The sequence below is a fragment of the Arachis ipaensis genome, chromosome B09 (genome assembly GCF_000816755.2).
Source record: "Arachis ipaensis cultivar K30076 chromosome B09, Araip1.1, whole genome shotgun sequence".
NCBI lineage: Eukaryota > Viridiplantae > Streptophyta > Magnoliopsida > Fabales > Fabaceae > Arachis > Arachis ipaensis.
Genome location: NC_029793.2, coordinates 137,278,522 through 137,298,664, shown reverse-complemented (window position 1 = coordinate 137,298,664; position 20,143 = coordinate 137,278,522). Strand labels below are relative to the sequence as shown.

The 20,143-nt window shown below is 33.9% G+C and overlaps 1 protein-coding gene across 1 annotated transcript; it reads right to left on the bottom strand.

Moving 5' to 3' along the window:
* Positions 16,532 to 17,789, bottom strand: LOC107619696. Its single transcript, XM_016321990.2, has one exon. It carries the CDS (start codon positions 17,665 to 17,667, stop codon positions 17,053 to 17,055), a length of 615 nt encoding a protein of 204 aa, XP_016177476.1. The 5' UTR covers positions 17,668 to 17,789; the 3' UTR covers positions 16,532 to 17,052.

Sequence of the window (20,143 nt, the reverse complement as noted above, 5' to 3'; positions counted from 1 at the left end):
CGCAATCCCGAAAACAATGAAGAATTGTCTCCGAAAGTTGATTGCAACGTGTACATAAGGATGAGGAGGAGAGATGTCGCCGAAAACGTAGATATTGAGTTGGTACAGTATCATGCAGGCAAAGCCACACTAGGAGCCTCAACTTTTCAGGGACACGCGCCTTCCAAAGCCAAAGCCAATTGATATTCCTATCCCAATTCAACTTATTCTGAATTAACCATAAATATCCTTGTTTAGCAGAGTAAAGAGTGTGCTCCCAACTCCAACCCAAATCACGATCAGAAGCCGAAATATGTACTAAACTAAGAATGTCTTCCCTTAAGTCCATAGGAATAAAAGAGTAAATCCTCTCCAAATGCCAAACTCCATCACGGTAAATGTCTTCAATGGTCAAAGCAGCCTCACAGATATCAAGAAATTTAACCCTCGCTCCTACTGGCCCAGAGTGCAACCAAGAGTCAAACCAGAAATTCTTAGAAAGAGCTCCCACTTCCGAAATAAACCCTTCCTTTAATACGGAAGCTGTGTGCACAATAGACTTCCATATATATGATGAAGAACCCATTGCTTTAACTGCAAATAGGTTTCTATTCTGGAGGTATTTCTGAAGCATAATCTTGACCCACAGTTTCTCTTGATTCATCAAAATTTGTCAAACTAGCTTTCCTAATAAAGAAAATTGACCAACCGCGACTCCCGCAAAGCAAGACCTCCAAACTTTTTCGGAGTCGTCAAAACTCTCCAAGATGCTAAATGAAGACCACGGTGATTATGACTACCACACTAAATGAAACTTCTAGTAAACTGTTAGAGGTTAGAGCACACACCTGATGGAAAAAGGCTTACTTGCATCCTATAAATAGGTATAGAAGATAAAACTGATTTAGCAAGGCACCAGCTTTAAGCTTTATTAAGGAAGTGACCTTTCCAAGATGCTAGCCTATTAGTAAGCTTATCAACCACATCATTAAAATCAGCTTTAGTAACTCTACCATGCTTGAGGGGGACACCAAGGTATTTTTCCAGAGAATTAGCAAATCGGATAGAAGAAATACCAGTGAAGAGATCCTTGCGTTGTCTAGAAACATTCATAGAACAGATAGCACGAGATTTGTCAAAATTCACCTTCATACCAGATGCTCTGCAAAAGGTGGCCATAGTGTCCAAAATATGAAGCACTTGAGATTTCTTCGCTTTGCAAAAAAAGATAAGATCGTCTGCAAAAAGGAGATGGGAGATTACAGGACCTCCCCTAAACACAGTCACTGGTTTCTATCTACCAACCTCCACTTGCCTAGCAATGAGGCAACTCAACCTCTCCATACAAATAACAAATAAATAAGGAGACATCGGGTCTCCTTGCCTCAAACCCCTCTTTGGCTGAAAACCATCCAACCGGTTACCATTCCACATTAGAGAAAGGGAGGAAGACTTTACACATTTCATAATAAGAGAAACAATAGTACCCGAAAAGTCAAACATTAGGAGAGATTGCTCCAAAAACTCCCAGCTCACCCTGTCATAAGCCTTTTCTAAGTCAATTTTAAAAGCAAGAACACCTTTCTTTGATTTGGTTTTCTTCATAAAATGGAGAACTTCCTGGGCTACAATGATATTGTTTGGGGCACCCCTTCCAGGAATAAATCCTCCCTGTAGAGGGCCAATGATATCTTGTAAAAAAGGTCGTAACCTCTCCACAACCACCTTAGTTATAATCTTGTAGATGACATTACAGAGGCTGATAGGACAAAACTCTTTCATACGAGACGGGTTATCAACTTTAGGAATTAGCACCACCAAAGTGTCAAACAGAGCACTATCTAGATCAAACCCAACGAAAGCCTTCTTAACAAGTTCCCATACCTCTGTACCAACTACTTCCCAATATTCTTTGAAGAAAAAAGCCTGAAAACCATCGGCACCTGGGGCCTTAAAAGAGTTCATGCCCATAACCACCTTCCTAACCTCTTCTTTAGAAACATTTCTTGTGAGACTTTCAATAGCTTCACGAGATAAAGAAGGTAATTCCTGATCCCCCATCACATCAAGTTCTACCTGTTCCACATTACAAAAAAGATCTCTATAAAATCCAATTGCACATTCTTCTAGTTCTTGCGGATCAGTACTCCATCTTCCATCCTCCAAAAACAACCCCTAAACCTTGTTACGCTTCCTCCGCATAATGGTTTGCATATGAAAGAACTTAGTATTCCTATCTCCAAATCTGACCCAGTGCTCTCGGGATTTTTGATACCAAAACAACTCCTCTTGCATAAGCAGATTACTATATTCAACCTGTAACTCCCTTTCTTCCTGTATAAGGGATAAAGCATTAACTCTCTCCACTCTGTTGGATACTGGTCACACGCCTCTCCAATTTCCTCTTTCTTTTAAAAATATTTCCAAAGACATATCGGTTAAAGGCCAAAGCATCATCTCTGACCTGAGAAAGGCAACGAATAGGATTGGGTCCCTTGTCCCAAGCACCCCTGACCACCGACAAAAAACTTGGGTGATAAGACCAAGCTACTTGAAAACGAAAAGGTTTTACCCCGACTCTTCTATCATTACCTTGACATCGCACCATAATGGGACAGTGGTCAGAATGCATCCTCGCCAAATTCTCCACATAGCTTTCCGAAAAACAAAAACACCAAGCATCAGTAGCCACAACCTTATCCAGCCTCTTCGAGATGAACCGATTACCCTGCATATGTCTGAACCAAGTGTACAAGGATCCATGAGCTCCCAAATCAATCAAACCACACTCATCTAGGAGAGCTCCAAACCGCTCTGCCCTTTGAGAGACAAAGTTCCCACCTTTAACCTCAGATGAAAGAAGGATCTCATTAAAATCCCCAATAGCTAATAAAGGACCTGAATAATTTCTGGAAAAATCTGTCAAAACCCTCCAAACTTCTTCCCTTATGCTAGGAACGGGACTTGCATAAATTGATGCACAGACCCAAGAGAAACTGTTATTCGAAAACTCAACACACACCACTTGTGAACTCGCTGCCACGACATTGCAAGATACTCCGAGCCATGCAGATCGAGAGCACCCAAATACATCCACTATGCCCCTGAGCTTCTTCAATATGAATAGGAGTATAACCTAATCTGTTCCAAAAGACAGCCACCTTTTGGAAAGCACAATGAGTCTCTAAAATGATAAAAATGTACGGATAAAAATTCTTTACCAATTGTTTTAGATGCACCCAAGCCAGCTTATTTCTAGCTCCTCTCACATTCCAAGCTATAATGTTTGCACAATCCATATTAATATTACTTGGAGTGAAACCCACACCTCAGATTATTTGAGGGTAGTGAGTGGGGTCTCCACTGTAACCACACTGTGCCCATTCTCAACCGGGGAATTCTGAAGAGAATTAGGCCTTAATCTCTTTAAATTGCTTCTGAATGGCATTTTAGAAGTCTCCGCGCCTTGCGAATAAGCCCCTGCCCATTCTGAACCAGGTCCTTGCTTGCCACCCGTCACACCTTGAGCAGAGGTAAAACCTGACGAAGCTAATTTAAAGTTCCTCGCTTGTTTTAGCACTTGATTGCCCTTACTTAAGTGTAAAGATGATTCAACCCCATTGATGCCTTTCATAGCAGGTTCTCCTTTAGCAACATAATTAGAAGATTTATCCACATAAACTTTTTTGGACTTATCCTAGTCATGCCTACCCAAAAAGACCTTCTTGCCCTTTGCCTTTCTTTCCACCTTGGTCCACGTTGTATCCCCTGCATGTGCCCCTTCTATTACATGCACTTCCTTATCCTTATTCTTCTCTATCCCAATTGTAGCACTACCGAAAACAAAAGGCTTCTCAATATTAGAAGAAAATGGCACCTGATCCATCTTCTCATGATCTTGTTCCTTGTCTTCATTCACCCTTGTTTCATCAATGTTCGCCGAAATTGAACTAATCAATTTACAGTCCACACCAACATGCCCATAACAACCACACATATTGCAGACCAACTCAAGGCTTTCATATTCAACATCCAAAACCCTCCCATCCACCTCAACACTGCGAGTAATGGGAACGCCTAAATCAATCTCCACACAAGTCCTCGCATACTTCCCTCTTGCTGCCATCTTAGTTGCTACATCGACTTTCACTGGCTTTCCCATCGCAGCGGCAATCCTCAACATAGCCTTCTCATGGTAGTAACGAATCCCTAAGCCGTAAAAGCGTACCCATACCATGGTGGATCCAAAAACCTCCTCCTCTGAATAGAACTCAGGTGACCATGGCTTTACAGCAAGATAGAACCCAGATATCATCTAAGGACCACCAAGTAATACCCTCTCTCGATCTTCGAAAGCATCAAACTTCACCAGAAAATAACCATTTCCTATGTCCAGAACTTGAAACCCACCCTTCAATCTCCACACCATACCCAACTTATGCACCATCGCCGTGTAACTCATATGCTTGCCCAAGACTTTGACGACGATCGCTTCCTTATATGGTACAGATAACGCCGCCAGCCCTCTTCTGAGAAGAGGAGGATGCGAATCCCCGTGGTTCCCTTTGATCACCTTGGCTAGCCTTTCTCCATCTAAAGCCTCATTCCAAAGTATAGGAGACGGAGATTTCTGTCCAGTCACCATGTCGCGGAAAGAAACCTTTTGAAAGCCATGTTTTTCTTTAGAAACTCTAGTTCCCTCCTCCTTCTCACCAGATACAAACCCCCGATGCTCTCCCCCTTAGTTCTACTGCCGGCATTACCGGTTACCTCACTATGTGTCACCCTCTTCGTGAACCCCCGCTCACTCCGTCACTCATATCTAAACCCTAGCAGAAAAAGTACAAAAAGAGTACAAAAAGAGTCTTATAAAATATATTTGATTCGGAAAAATAAATATCACTAAAAAAATATTCACATTTTTATATGACATATTTTGTTTTTCACTCTTACCTACTTAAGACTTTACATTTATCTTGATTATATTATGATGAATAGTTTAATTTTCTAAAATATTTAGTAGTACGAAGACATACATCGACATTTTCGATTAATAACAATGCATATAGACAGAATTATTAATTATAGTAATTATTGCGTGTACTTGTATATAAAACAACGCGAAGCTTTTATCATTATTATTTAAACAATTTTTACCTTCGCTGCGGGGAAGGTTTTAGAGTTTCTAGGATATTTAACATTTTTTATATGATACCATTTATAATTTTTATTAATTAATTAAGCCTTGTATATTTTAAAATAATTATTTTAATTAAAAAATTAAATTAAAAAAATTATATTATCTAATAAAAATAAATATTAAAAATCTGATAAATTGATTTGGATAATTATTCGAACGATAATAATATTCATTCATAACAACACAAACACATGTATTATTGTTAGTGACAAGGCAGCCGCCTTTTCATAACTTCGTTAGGTGTTACAAAAGAGGTCATCGGTTTGATTTTAATTATTCTAAGTATACGTTAAAATTAATTATTAAAATTAATTATTACGAGTAATAACTCAAATTGGATAGATTTTCTATACTCAATTAAGAGGTTTCTGGTTCGAGTCTCTTATCTTTCTAAATTTTGTCAATGAGTAATAGCTCAAATGGCATAGACTCTCCATACTTAATTAAGAAGTTGCGGGTTCGAGTCTTCTATCTTTCCAAATTTAATGCGTAATAGCTCAAATGGCATAGACTCCTCATACTCAATTAAGAGGTTGCTCAAATGACATAGTCTTTCCATACTCAATTAAGAGGTTGCGGGTTCGAGTCTTTTATCTTTAGTAAAAAAAAAAAAAAGAATAAAATATAAAATATACATAAAAATAAATTAAATTATACTTATATCTATATACAAATATAATAACTAATTTTAGTAATTAATTTTGATCTATATAAATAATATTTTTTGTTTTCTTTATAGGATTATTAGTTCATCTAAATCATTTTGCCGCTGACTTACCTTCTTCTCTTAATAAGTAATAACTCATTAAGCGTGAGTAGTTTTTTGGTCCTACCACGGAATCTGTTTTATGCAAATAACATTGGCATATGTGATGATTTTGAAGAATAAATTACTTTAATTTAATTTTTGAAAAGTCACTCGGATCTGTCTAAGGATGAGGAAATTAAGTAGTATTCGTACGATTTTAAGTTTAAACTCGATTATTATCGCGCGCGCGTATATATATAATTATTAATTAAGACTCTTAAGTTAATGAACGATTGATTCAAGGATTTTTTGTTAATGGGTTATCTAATTGATAATTTATAAATTAATAAATTTAAATATTAATGTAATAATATATAATTGGATGCTTCTACAATTTTTTTTACACGGTAATAACATGAAAACTAAGTTTATATATCTCCGATGAAATTGCATGTAGAGACAAAAATCAACATACCTACTTTTTCGATGGAAACAAAAAACAACTTCAAATTGTATTCTTATATATTTGAATTGTTTGATAATTTTTTTTATGGATTCAATTTATATGGTCTTGTTATGATTCCCATGGAGCATATATAGGGTATGATGATAACCCTCAGAGAGGGCACTAATAAATATAGAAAATGCAATGTCACTAAGTAGTAGATGGGCCTCTACTCATTATTATAAAGTCTATATATGCTTTTATTAGGACATCCCACCACCGTAAAATGTGACACAAATATATGTGCACTCGTTGCTTTCATCATATGCAATACATCTAAAGTGGACAAAGATATATATAAAGAGGATTTTCTTATTATTTGTTTTCTTTTTTCTTTTTATTTTGTGCTTTTTGACCTTTAATTTACACGAGTTATAAAGACTTAGAACATTATTATATGTGATGAATGAAGATTTTTTCTAGTCTATCGCCTTGGATTTAATTAATAGTGGGTGGTAGATTGGTCATTTAGAAACGAATTGAATGTGTTGAAACCATGTGAGGGGAAATCATGGACCCATTTCCAGAACTTGGGTTCCAAGATTGTCTAAATCAATTATGAGGATAGTTAGATGCTTCCATACTTGTCGTTTTATGGTATTTTTCAATTTTTTTTTTTTTTTTTTTTTTACAAAAATAGAAAAAGAGAACTATTATGATGTTACTAATTAATAAGGAGATAGATGTGAAAACGTTTGATTACTTTAATATATTCCATGCACCAATTAAGAAGGTTTTAAAAGATTATATTTGTTTTTCTAATTTTTTTTTTCAAATTTTCAACCAACAAAACATGTATGTATATATATGTTGACATAATTCACATTTTACCTTGGATATAAACATCTGACTCATACGTGAAGTTTAGGCATTAAATGTACTTTACAAGTACCAATTATAATCTTCCAAATGGCTGGGAAAATATGATATTCATGTGTGTGATCCATCATGTTCATGGAATAAATTAATGTTATAAATGCAATACACAAATTATAAGAATACCTAAATTAAATTATTTTGAGGATATTGCATTTTGGCGTGCTTAGTAACATACATGAATGCCATTATTTTTTTTGAAACTGTATTTTTCTTAGGGAGAAGAAGTTGCATGATGTTACCTTGTTAAAATTTTTATTCTAATTGTGGTCCAATTTGTTAATATAGAAATTAGTTTGGATGGTGTTGTAATTATTTATTAATTATATTGGCAGTTGGTCTATTTTTTATGGAAAGAATACGACTATTTATTTTACAAAATATCCTGGTAATCCTTTAATTTTCTTGCGGCTTAATTTACAGAACTATACGAATTGGTCGCGATCGATTTCGCTAATTCTGAAATCCACAAATAAAATTGCATTTGTTGATAGCTCATTACCTAAACCTGATATCGTTGACCCCTCATACGTCGCTTGAGATCGTTGCAATACTTACGTTCTGTCTTGGCTTTATCTTTCACTTTCTCAAGATATTTTTCAGAGTGTAATTTGGTGGAACGTTGCATCCGATTTATGGAATGACTTGCGCAAGAGGTATTATCAAGGGGATCTGCATCATGTGTCTAAATTATATGAGGAATTGTATGCTGTACGACAGGGTGCTTTAAGCATCACTTTCTATTTCACAAAATGAGAGCCATTTGGGAAGACATTGATAATTTTCGACCTATCCCTATCTGTGTCACATGTTCTAGCCGGTATCACTGTGGTTTAGCTACTAGGCATGCTTATAGAGATGAGGATTATATTGCTTGATTCCTTCGCGACCTTAATGATCAGTTTGCCACTATCAAATCCCAAATAATTCTACTCAAACCTCTTTCGGACATTAACATTGTCTTTGTCATGCTCATTCAGCAAGAACGCCAACTCAATCCCTCTGTTGATTCTCACGAGTCTAAGATTTTGTACGCTGCAAGCAATGCTAGCCCTTCCAAAGGCAGAAGCAAGGGTCGAGGGGGCATATCTAGATGAGGCAGGTCCCTAGAGAGAGACTATAGTACTAAGCACTGCTCATATTATGGTCGAACATGCCACATGCTACAAAAAGCATGGTCTGCCACCACACTTGCAAAGAACAGGCCACACAAACAAACTTGTCACTGATGAAACTGCTGAATACAGTGATCAGCCCAGTGCCATGAGTGTTAAAGAGAATGAGGTCCAAGTTGCAGCTTGACCAATGACCAACAGAATGCTTTGTTGTCTCTTCTCCAACAAGCACCTCAATCCTACATCAACTAACTCGTCGCCTCATCCAAACTGAAAGATCTGAAAATATATAAAGGTACTCTCTTAGCTGTCTCTTTGTCAATAAATCAAAGATTTCTAAGATCTGATGCCTAGGTAGTGGACACAGGCGTCGCAAATCACGTTTGTTTTTATCTAATAACCGTTTTCAAAACTTTTAATTACATCTCTCTAATAGTAGTGCACATGCCTGATGGCTCAATAGCTTCTACAAACATAGTTGGTACAGTACACTTCTCTAAAGATTTTTACCTTGAAAATGTGTTGTATATTTCATCTTTCAAATTCAACTTACTTTCTGTCTCTAAGGTGACTAAGACACTGAATTGTTTGTTTGTATTCTCATATGCATAGTGCCAGAGGGATCACCACATATTGAAGATGATTGTTTGTATGTCTTAAAACAAATCACTACTGCTTCACCTACACCTACTACTAGTTGCATTTCACACAACTCTGATCTTACACAATCATCCACACAACAATATAACTGCTTCAAACACTGCATTTGTACAAACTGCTCAGCTTTGGCACAACAGACTGGGACATTTAAATAATTCTATCTTACACACAATACAAAAAGTTTTTTCTTTCATTGTTTGTAATAATGATAGAGTGCTCTGTGAACCTTGTCACTTAGCAAAACAAAAGAAATTTCCTTTTCCATTAGGTACTTCAGTAGTTGAGGCTGTATTGACCTTATTCATGTTGATATTTGGAGACCTCTTTCTATTGTATCTTCATATGAATATAGATATTTTCTTACAATTGTGGACGTTTTTACTTGGATAAAGTTCATGAAAAATAAATCTGAAGTGTCTTTTTTATTGCCTAACTTCATTGTGATGGTTGAAACTCAATTTTCAAAGAAAGTAAAATGCATAAGGTCGGATAACAGTCTTGAGTTCCATTTACAAAATTTTTACACCTCACGAGATATTTTGCATAAAAAATCATGTGTGGAGACCCCTCAGTAAAATGGTATTGCCGAGCGCAAACAGCAATACATACTTGCTGTTACAAGAGCTCTTATTTTTCAATCAAATATTCCAAAGGGATTCTGGAATTTGGCTGTGGCACAAGTTCAAGTCTCTCTTTGAAGAATGCTTCACATTTTCAAAAACTATATGGCACACTGCTTAATTTATATTCTCTCAAAGTTTTCGGGTGTCTTACGTTTGCATATACTCTCACACAAAATAGAAAGAAATTGGATGCTCATGCCAAAATGCTATTTTACGGGGTTCAAAGAAGGAGTTAAAGGCTATCTTTTCTATGACTTAAAATTCAGACAATTTTTACTTTCAAGAAATGTACTTTTCTATGAGTTTGACTTTTCTTTTGTGTCAAAAGTTGATCAGCATAATATTACATCTGTACCGGATCATTTGTATCATTTCACTCCATTAGTAGATCCGCTTGTATATCACATTCCTTCATTACAGCATCCCAGCGTTCATTTAGAACCCATGCATCATAATTCAGAACATCAGGGCCCTCAGCAACCTAGTTCGCCTAACATCGTCACTAGGAGTAGACATTCTGAGTCAATATCAGCATCTCCACAACATGTTCCTGCATCTTATGAGAATCCACACGAGACATAATTCCTCATAATCATTCTGAGCCCATTAGAAAGTCCAATAGAATTAGGAGAGCACCAGTCTACTTGAAGGATTTTCATTGTGCATATAACATCACCATTCTGTCACAATAATCACATTCTAATTGTAAATATCCTATATCCAATTTAGTGTCTTATGCATCTTTATCCGTTAACCATTTAAAATCTTCTCTTGCTCTTTCCACCAACACCGAGCCCACCACATTTGCATAAGCCACGACACATGATTGCTGGAAAGCAACGGTTAATGCGGAACTTTTAGCACTTGAGCAGACTAAAACCTGGACCTCACTCCTTTACCAACTGGCAAGAAGGCCATAGGTTGTCGTTGGATTTTCAAAACAAAATTTCATCCTGATGGTTCGATTGAAAGACACAAGGCTAGATTAGTTGCCAAGGGCTATACTCAGAGATATGGGCTGGACTACCACCTGTGGTCAAAATTACCACTGTGAGACTCGTACTTGCTTTGATAACCATCAAGGGATAGCATTGCCACCAACTTGATGTCAACACAACATTTCTTCATGACGATCTAAAAGAAATAGCTTACATGCATCCACCACCAGGAGTCCCAATTTCTTCTCTTCATTTGGTATGCAAGCTTGACAAGTCCCTTTATGGACTTAAACAAGCTAATTGACAATGGAACCTCAAACTTTGTTCTGTCCTTCTCAACCACGGTTACAAGCAATCAAAGCATGATTATTCTTTCTTCACAAAATTCAATTCAGATTCTTCTTTCACTGTGATTTTGGCCTATGTGGATGACTTGGTCCTAGCTGGAAATGATTCCTTGGAGATTCAGTCAATCAAAGTTGTCCTCTATGACAAATTCAAGATCAAAGATTTGGAAATCTTGAAGTATTTTCTTGGATTTGAAGTGGCACGGACAGAGCAAGAGATATCTCTGTATCAACGCAAGTACGCGTTAGATCTCCTTGAAGAATGTGGCCTCTTAGGGGCAAAGCCAGCAAGCACCCCTATGGAGTATACATTGAAGCTCTCCAAAGATTCTGGATCTCCCTTGACTGATGTTTTAATGTACAGATAATTGGTTGAGAGATTAGTGTATCTCACCAACACTAGATCAGATATTATTAGCTTTGTCGTGAGCAAGCTGAGTGAATTCTTGAGTAAACCAACTAATATTCATTTACAAGCCACATATAGGGTGCTCAAATACATCAAATCAGCTCCAACCTCAGGATTGTTCTTTGCTGCCAGCTCTAAGCTCCGAGTTTCTGGATTTTTCGACTCTGATTGAGCTCAATGTCCGAATATTCGACGCTCCATCACCGGTTTCTACTTCTTCTTGGGCTCCTCCCAGAAGCAATCGACAGTGTCACGTTCTTCGACTGAAGCCGAATATATAGCTCTTGCCATCGCAACATGTGAGGCTCAATGGTTGAGCTACTTGCTGCATGACCTTCATGTTGAGCATCAAACACCCGATCTCTCTCTATTGCGACAGCCAATCAACAAGATATATCGCAACCAATCCCGTCTTCTATGAGCGCACCAATCACATCAAGATCGACTATCACATCATTCGAGACAAATTGCTAAGTGGTCTCTTCATCTACTTCCAATCAGTTCAAGTGAGCAAGTGGTTGACTTGTTCACAAAATCCTTGTCTCCTGCTCCATTTGATTCTTGTATGTCCAAGCTTAACATGTTTAATTTTTACAAGTTAAACGTTGTCAGCTTGAAGAGACATGTTATTTAGTATAGATGATTTTTCATCTTCAATTTTTTTTTAATTAGTAAATATTTTTAGATATATAGCAGTAAGTTGTTAGAAATTTAGAATTGAACTCCAATTAATAACATTAACTTAACGCTATGGGTTTATCATAAAAGTATACCCCCTTTATAATAACCATATGAGGTTTATTGGGGATGCTGCAATCCCTATCAATTTATGATATTAAGATAGTATTAATAGAGTTAGAACAAACAAAAATGCGTTGTATTTGTCAGAACTTTTACTTGTAAGCTAAAATCTAATAATTTTAATAATTTCTGAGAGAAGACGTACGTATCATTTATCATATTAATTATAACATTTGAGGATTGGACATAGACTTTCAATTCGTGTCTAATGCTCTAATTAACTCATCAAAACTACTTATTTTTTATTTAGAAGCATAGAGTTGATTTTAGGTTTAATTATTTTGTTGGTCCCTATAATTTTTTAAATTTTTAATTAGATTCCTATACTTTTTTTTTCTTTTTAATTGGATCCTTTTATACCATATCAGATTTTGTAAATAAGTTCTTATCGTAACAAAAACGTTAGAATTAACAAAATATTATATTAAACTATACAAACTATTTAGTCAAGTGTTATATACATTTGTTTTGTTTATTAATGAAATATTCTATTAATTTCAACGTTACTTAATTACAAGTAAATCTAATTAAAAAAAAGACTAAATCGAACCCAAAAAAAATCTAATTAAAAATTCAGTAAAAATATTATAAAAATCGACATCGACAGAATAATTAAACCTTAATTTTACGTGGGATATATGAGAACATATATAAGTACCATTTCACTTATATCTAGAAAAATTTGGACTAAAATCGCACAAAAGTTTACAAATACTAATAAAATCATAATTTTCTAATCTTGCATATATAGCTCAATCTTATTTGAAGCTAATTTAATTGTGGTTATTAAATATCATTATTGAAAGGATGAAGTATGTTTTCAGGGTTATTTTTTATACTTTTAAAAAACTTTAAAGACAAAAAAATAGTGAATTACTTATTGAAAATAGTATTATCGATCTAAATCCAAACCGTAAATTGAAGATAATGCATTTGACAATTAGAGGATCAAGTATAAATTGAACCGAGATATATTTGGGAGACCAAAAATAAAAATTGATAATTAAACCTCATTTTACTTTTGATATATTCTGATTTGCAAATTCAAAAACTCTTTTTAGTATAATTTGGGTTGCCTAGCTAGCATGTGCATGGAAAATAATAAATACATTAAACAATATTCATTTTCAAAACTTGATTTATAAGATTGCCTAAGATAATCATGGATGATATATATATAGTTGGGTGCAAGCTCAAGGTTTTTTGGTGTATGAGCATAACGTAATATACATTTTTTTTTTCAAAGATAAAAATAGGGTATATTTCATTCAATTTAGTAAATGAAATACAGAATTTATGTCAGGACAAAAACAATGAATGATGGGATTTTCCAAATAAATTATATTTAAAAAGAAATCTAATAGTAAAAAATAGAAAAAAATTGTAAAAAGTGAAAGTAGACTTCTTTTCAGAGAATAGGACTTATAAACTAATTCAATAAGAAGCTATATAGAGGCTTGAATCTCTCGAAAGAGTATACTAGAAGTATTGAGAATAGAAGTTGGGGCAGTGTTGGTTCCTTCAAAGACAAAGAGATTCCTAACTTTCCAACAGTTCCAACATAGAATAGCAAGCAGTTGTTGGTTCCGATTGTCACCACCCATTAAACAAATCTGCTCTGTCGTGGTGTTTCACTAAGACCAAAATTCAGTAATTGGATGGGTGGGGAGGCATAAACTCAGAGAACTATTTGACCAAGCATCTCTTATAACTGGACATTGCATAAGACAGTGAGGGATTGTTTCGTCCTCTTCTTGGTAACGGGGACACAGTGCCGATGTTGCAGGAAATCTCTGGTGAATCTGAGTTAGAACCGAAAGCCAACCATGGAGGCACTTCCAAATAAACAGTTTGATTTTGTGAGGGAATTTCATCTTCCAAAGGTTGATCCAGGGGGCTTTTTGCTGCATATGAGTTGGACAGAGTTCAAGCGGAGGGTGTAAGAATAGGTACGCCAATCTATAGTCTGATATTGTATCATACTTCTTTTGTTTGTTCAATGCCCATTGGAGTGTGTCATCTCTACCTTTAATTTTCAAAGATAGAATTCTAGTTGAAATATCACTTGAAAAGATCTCTGTAATTAACGGCTGATTCCAAATTCTTTCTTTAATAATTAGGTCTTTTACTCTGGGAGCAACAATAGCCGAGTGTTGAACATTTATTGGCACAATGAATGGATATGGAGGAAGCAGCCATGAGTCATCAAACGTACGAATGTTTATACCGTTACCTATTCTCCAGGTAAGTCCCTTCTCCACCACATTTCTATTTTGCAAAACACTTATACATCCTTAAGAAGGGAGTGTTCCAGGTTCTGCATTTAGAATATTTCCGTTTCTAAAATATTTACCTTTGTAAATTTTGGCCAATAGAGAATTAAAATGTGTTGCTATTCTCCAATACTGTTTGTCTAACAGAGCAAGGTTTTGAGCCTTAAGGTCTTTAAAACCAAGACCTCCTTCTTTTCTTAAGTGAATCACAGTGTCCTAACTGATCCAGACCAATCGCCTTTCATTTTCTTTTTGACCCCACCAAAACTGAGTCAGTAAGGAGTGGGTATCGGAGATTAGACTGTTTGATAATTTGAAGTAGGAGAGAGTGTAAATCGAGATGGCCTCCCCAATTACCTTTAATAAAACTAATCTTTTCCAGCAGATAATAAGTTACGCTTCCAACTTTAAATTTTTTTTGTACCTTCTTCTTAACCATGTTAAAAGTGATGACTCTTTTTGATCTATTGACAACAAATGGCAGCCCAAGATATTTATTCTATGTGAAACATAATATACATCATAATAATAAATTTCATCTATAATATAATTGAACCGTTTTTTAGGGTGTGAATAATTTAACTAACGGTTGCGGTAAGAAACTAACTAGAAATAAAGCCAACTTAGTCAACTAATTGAAAAACTTATTTGTTACAAACTAAAATAAAAAATAATTTTTACTATAATTTTTTAAATTTTAAAATTAAAATTTTTTTTTGACTTAGTTGACTTATACTATAATTGACCCACTAGTCACCAAAAGAATACTATAATTAGCTCACTAAACTTTTTTAATGACCAGTAATTAATTAATAGTGACTTATTAACCCAACTAAAATATACGTTTAGAGCTTAATGATATTTGTAGTCCCCTAAAATATCATGTTTTTGGTTAGTTAATTCCCTTTTAATTAAAAACCTTTTTTTCCCTAAAAATATAAATAAAATTTAAATTTCGCGACCTCTAGGTGAATATAGACAAATTATGCCATTTGAGTTATAGCTCATTAGCACATCTTATTGTATGCTAATATTTCTTTTTTATTGGAAAAGAACAAACAAAAATAATGAGAGTTTAAAATACTTATTAGCAACAGAAAAAATCATAATTTTTTTTTTCAAAAACTTAATATCTGAATTTTACACAATGATATGTTTATATTTATATATACACATGGGAGCCACATGTGCAATTTAGGTATTAAAAGTACTTTAGAGGTACCAAATATAATCATCCAAATAGAAAATCAGTTACAAATTCACTGAGTGAGGTGTATCATATCATGTACTAAATGGAAATGTCACTAAATGCAGCAGCAGGCACAGCATGTGGATCATAATATGTTTGAGACAAACTTATATAAGTGAATCCTTTATTCTCTAATTCAGATTTTCAGCATAACATAAAGGTGTAAAAGTAAAAGCTCATCATATCCATATCTTACAATATAATTTCTAAGGTCAAATGTTGTAAAGTTACTCCAACTTTTAAGCACCTCAAAATAAAATAAAAAATAAAAAATAAATATTTATTATAGCCCACGCTGTAGGACCAGAAACTTGAAGTTTCACTCAGGACAGTGATATCAGAACTAATGTTTTCTGGAAGCATAAAAATAGGTTCATATTGTCTGATGAGTCTATTGTGTTTTGATTTTATGCTAAGTTTTAATGCCATTTCATCAACAAATAAAATATGTGAAAAATTTCAGGTATTTTAAGAATACTGGTATTTGAATGATATGATTTCAATGTGATTAGTAATCCAAGAAAATGAAATAGTGTCTAATTGAAAGTCTCATTGTTGAAGACTGGAAGTTTTAATTTGTTTGGTAATTGGTATATACTCTGTCTTATTTATTTGTTTATTATTAATATGATTTTATTTTGTGAAGGGGATGTATGCAATACAATGACATACTAAATTATTAATATTTGTAATAATTTTTGAAGTTTGTGGGGTTGAAAGAGAGAGCAGGGTAGCTCAACAACTTGTCATGGGCATCAGCATCAGCATGGACACAAATATGCACATCACTATACTTATACTCTATATATAATTCATAATCTTAGGGGAATCACATTCACTTGCAAATACAGATCATAACATGTTGTTAATATTATTATACATTGAAACTAGAAAAGTCAAAATCAATTATATGACTTCTGTGGTCCTCTGCATTTCTTTTTCTTCTTCCTCTCTCCCACATGGGATCATGTAAATTTCACTCACTATATCATCACATCAAATACAACCATCACTTTAATCTCCCTAAATTTACTTACTTTAAGAATTAAAAATACTTTTAAATATTTGTCGAATTACCCTAATTAGAATTAACAGAAATAAAAAAATTGAGCATAATGAAATCTGTGTAGATCTCTGAAGAGAAGATGCCAAGCATACACTGGTTCCTATACTTATAATTTTGTATTAACAAATTATTACAATAACTTAGTTTTCCAAAGACATACCACATTGTAATAAGAAACTAATTAATTAGTAGTAACAAAGATGAAATAAAGTTTAATTTTTTCTTACAATGATGAAGAGAATTATTAAGAAGGGAATGCAGAATCAGAGGGTTCTGCGGCGGCTTGAAGAAGAAGACGAAGAAGATGAAGAGCTTGGAAGGTAAACAATGGATTCAGAAACAGCACAAGTTCTCTTACAAGAACCATAAATGTCTGTGAATCCGAAACGATCACTGATACTCCTTGAAACCTTGGGTCCACTCCACAGATTCCTGTTTCTTCCTCTTGTTTCTTGATCTTGATCTTCTTTGGAACACTCTACAAGTGCTGCTAAGAATGGATCTTTCTGGAAGCTGGAGTTCTTCTTTCGAATTCTAGAAGCTTCTTGGTCATGGCTACCGTGCTTGGTTGGCGGTGGCATCAATGGAAGAAGCTTCATTGACGAAGGTGATGAGGGGATTCTCTTTGAACTCTGCTTCTTCGGGATGCCGGGGAGATGCTCCCAGGAGAACGGAACGCCGCCGGAGAATCTAAGAGGAGAAGCAGGGCTGAGGAGAATCTTGTTGTGGTCGTCATGGAAGTAGTAGAATGATGAAGATTCAACGGAGGATGAAGATGATGAGGAGAATGAAGGTGTTCTTCTAGATGAACATTGTTGTTTTGGAACAACCTTGTTGCCATGGTTCTGCTTCTGTTGCTGAAAACTATTAGCTGCCATTGTTGATGAGCTTCTTCTTGTTTGTGGATTCTTAATTTTAAGGTTTTATTTGTATATAGAGTTTAGGTCTATTTCCACATTTTAATTATATAATAACCATTTAGGAGAAGGACAACATGCAACTCCTTCTTTCTTACTTTTTATATTTATATTATTTATTATTATTATTCTTGTTATTATTATGTAGATACATATATTCTTTGATTAAGTTCTTGAATACGAAATTTTTAGGTAATAAATATAGAAACTTATTTCATTGTGTAAATAGAAATAAAGATGTAATTATCTATCTCAAGTACAAAAAAATTATGTGTTTCAGTTCTTTTTATAAATAACAAAGAGACAATTAATTAGTAAATACTAGTGATTTTTATTGTAAATTAATTTTTTAATTTATATTTTTGAAGAATTCAAGATTTTAGAGTTTAAAATTTTAAAATTAAAAAATGTTAGTTAATTAGCTGAAAAAAATTGACTCTTTAATTGAATTATGAAAAAGGAAAAGTTTATGGACCAGCAAATTTTGTGTTTTTTGACCAGCACTTAACTATCAAAACAAAAGTGAGTGATCTCTCACTATTAAATGTAATCTCACATCATTAAAAATACTATTGATGATCAATTGCTGCCACTTAGCATTCCTCTTATGAAAACATGAAATATCTTTTTTTTTTTTATTTCTTAATAAAGACTTACAAATATTTGTAAGACTATTCGTTATGCTATAAAAATCCACCAACTAGGTCTTGGATTATTATTATTATGATTTAATATAGTTTGATTGGGGCAATAAAGGGAGGTGAAAAGGAGGGGGGGGGGGAGGATTTAAGATATTATTATTGAGTAAGAATAAATGACCCCATTGCATTCATGAACGAAGAGTAGGGGGACAAAATGGGAAATGAAAGTGTATCATATATGTGTATATATAAATTGGGAGGGGTTGCTCTAAGGAGTGGTTAAGAAGCAATCACATGAATGGTCGCTGGCCAAACAAGGCATAAGGAATTGCACCTCCTAACAATAATACGAAAATGTTGAATGACAAAAAACTAAAAAATAAAAAAAATTAAAATTTATCTTATTTAATATTTATTAATTATTAATAGAATTAATAAATATTTGGTTTTTTTTTTTATCACCTCATCATAACCGATAATAATAATACCCTCGACACTAAGCAGATAAAGGTTTTAATCAAATTGGCTTTATGAGATGAAGGTGATCGAGGAAGTTTTGGAACTATAGCCTATATAATTAATTCCATCGAGAAATACACGTCTAACCATAAATGCTGGATATTATTATTGATTATTATTACTATTGAATAGCCTTGAATATTTCAAGCCTCATCAATTTTGTGTTTGCTTTAGTTAATTTTTTCAGCTTCACAACAGTTTGGGGGGCATTTTCGGGATTTGAAGTTATAGTACATTATTACTATTATACTATCTATCTATCTATCTATCTTCTAATAACCTTTCCTTTTCTAAGTATTTATTGATTGCACAAAGTTACAGTTTTGGAATGTGAAGTGAAATATGAACCAGAGAATTAAGTCTACTAACTTTAAACACATGTTTGGCTTTGGTCGGTCACTCTTGTCTCAAAATTATTTAATTTATTCTCAATTTATTTTCTTATATTTTAACATGTATTTTTTGTAAATAATAACTGATTTATTTTTAGTAACAGTTATAAAAACTTTTAGTTATAAACGAGTAGTTTAATACTTTGCTTTTTAAAATATTATTTTCATGTGTAAGTATATTCAAGAAATTGGAAGTTAGTATTTTATTTCGGAATTTGATTGAATTAAGAATATAATTTTTAAAGATTTAAACAGTTAAAGATAAAATTCAAAATGAAAATGAACAGTCACACTTTATAAATAGATTAAATAAGAAGGAAAATATTTTGATGAAGAAATATATAAAATTTTGATCTAGTGATAAGCAATAAACAATCCAACCATTGTAAACATGTCCTATAAATGTTTCCTTAATGGAGTATGCCTTAAATTTATTGATAAAAGAGAGTGTGATTTGGAGCCACATCCTAAGGAAAATAGAATTTGGTAGAAGTAATGACCCAACAAATTCAATTTTAATGAACCAAAGATTATTATCAATTACAATTAGGATGCGGACAATGGATTAGAGAGGCACGTGCTAACTCCAAAATCTTCAACCATTGTCACAAATTATTGAGTTTTGCCTCTCTTTTTTTATTGTTTGATGACTTGCCTTTGAAATTTTACTTAAAAAATAGATAATCCCATTGAAGAAACATGATATGATTCTGCCAGAAAGAGAGAATCTTATAACATTAAATTCCAAAAAGACTTCAAAAGCTCACGATTTTTCCAAATTTTTATTTATCTCTTTTTATCCAAATGGACCCAAAACTCCATATGAGTTTGAAGTACACTACCCCATATTTCTTCAAGTACAATACCCCACGCTTTCTATAATAA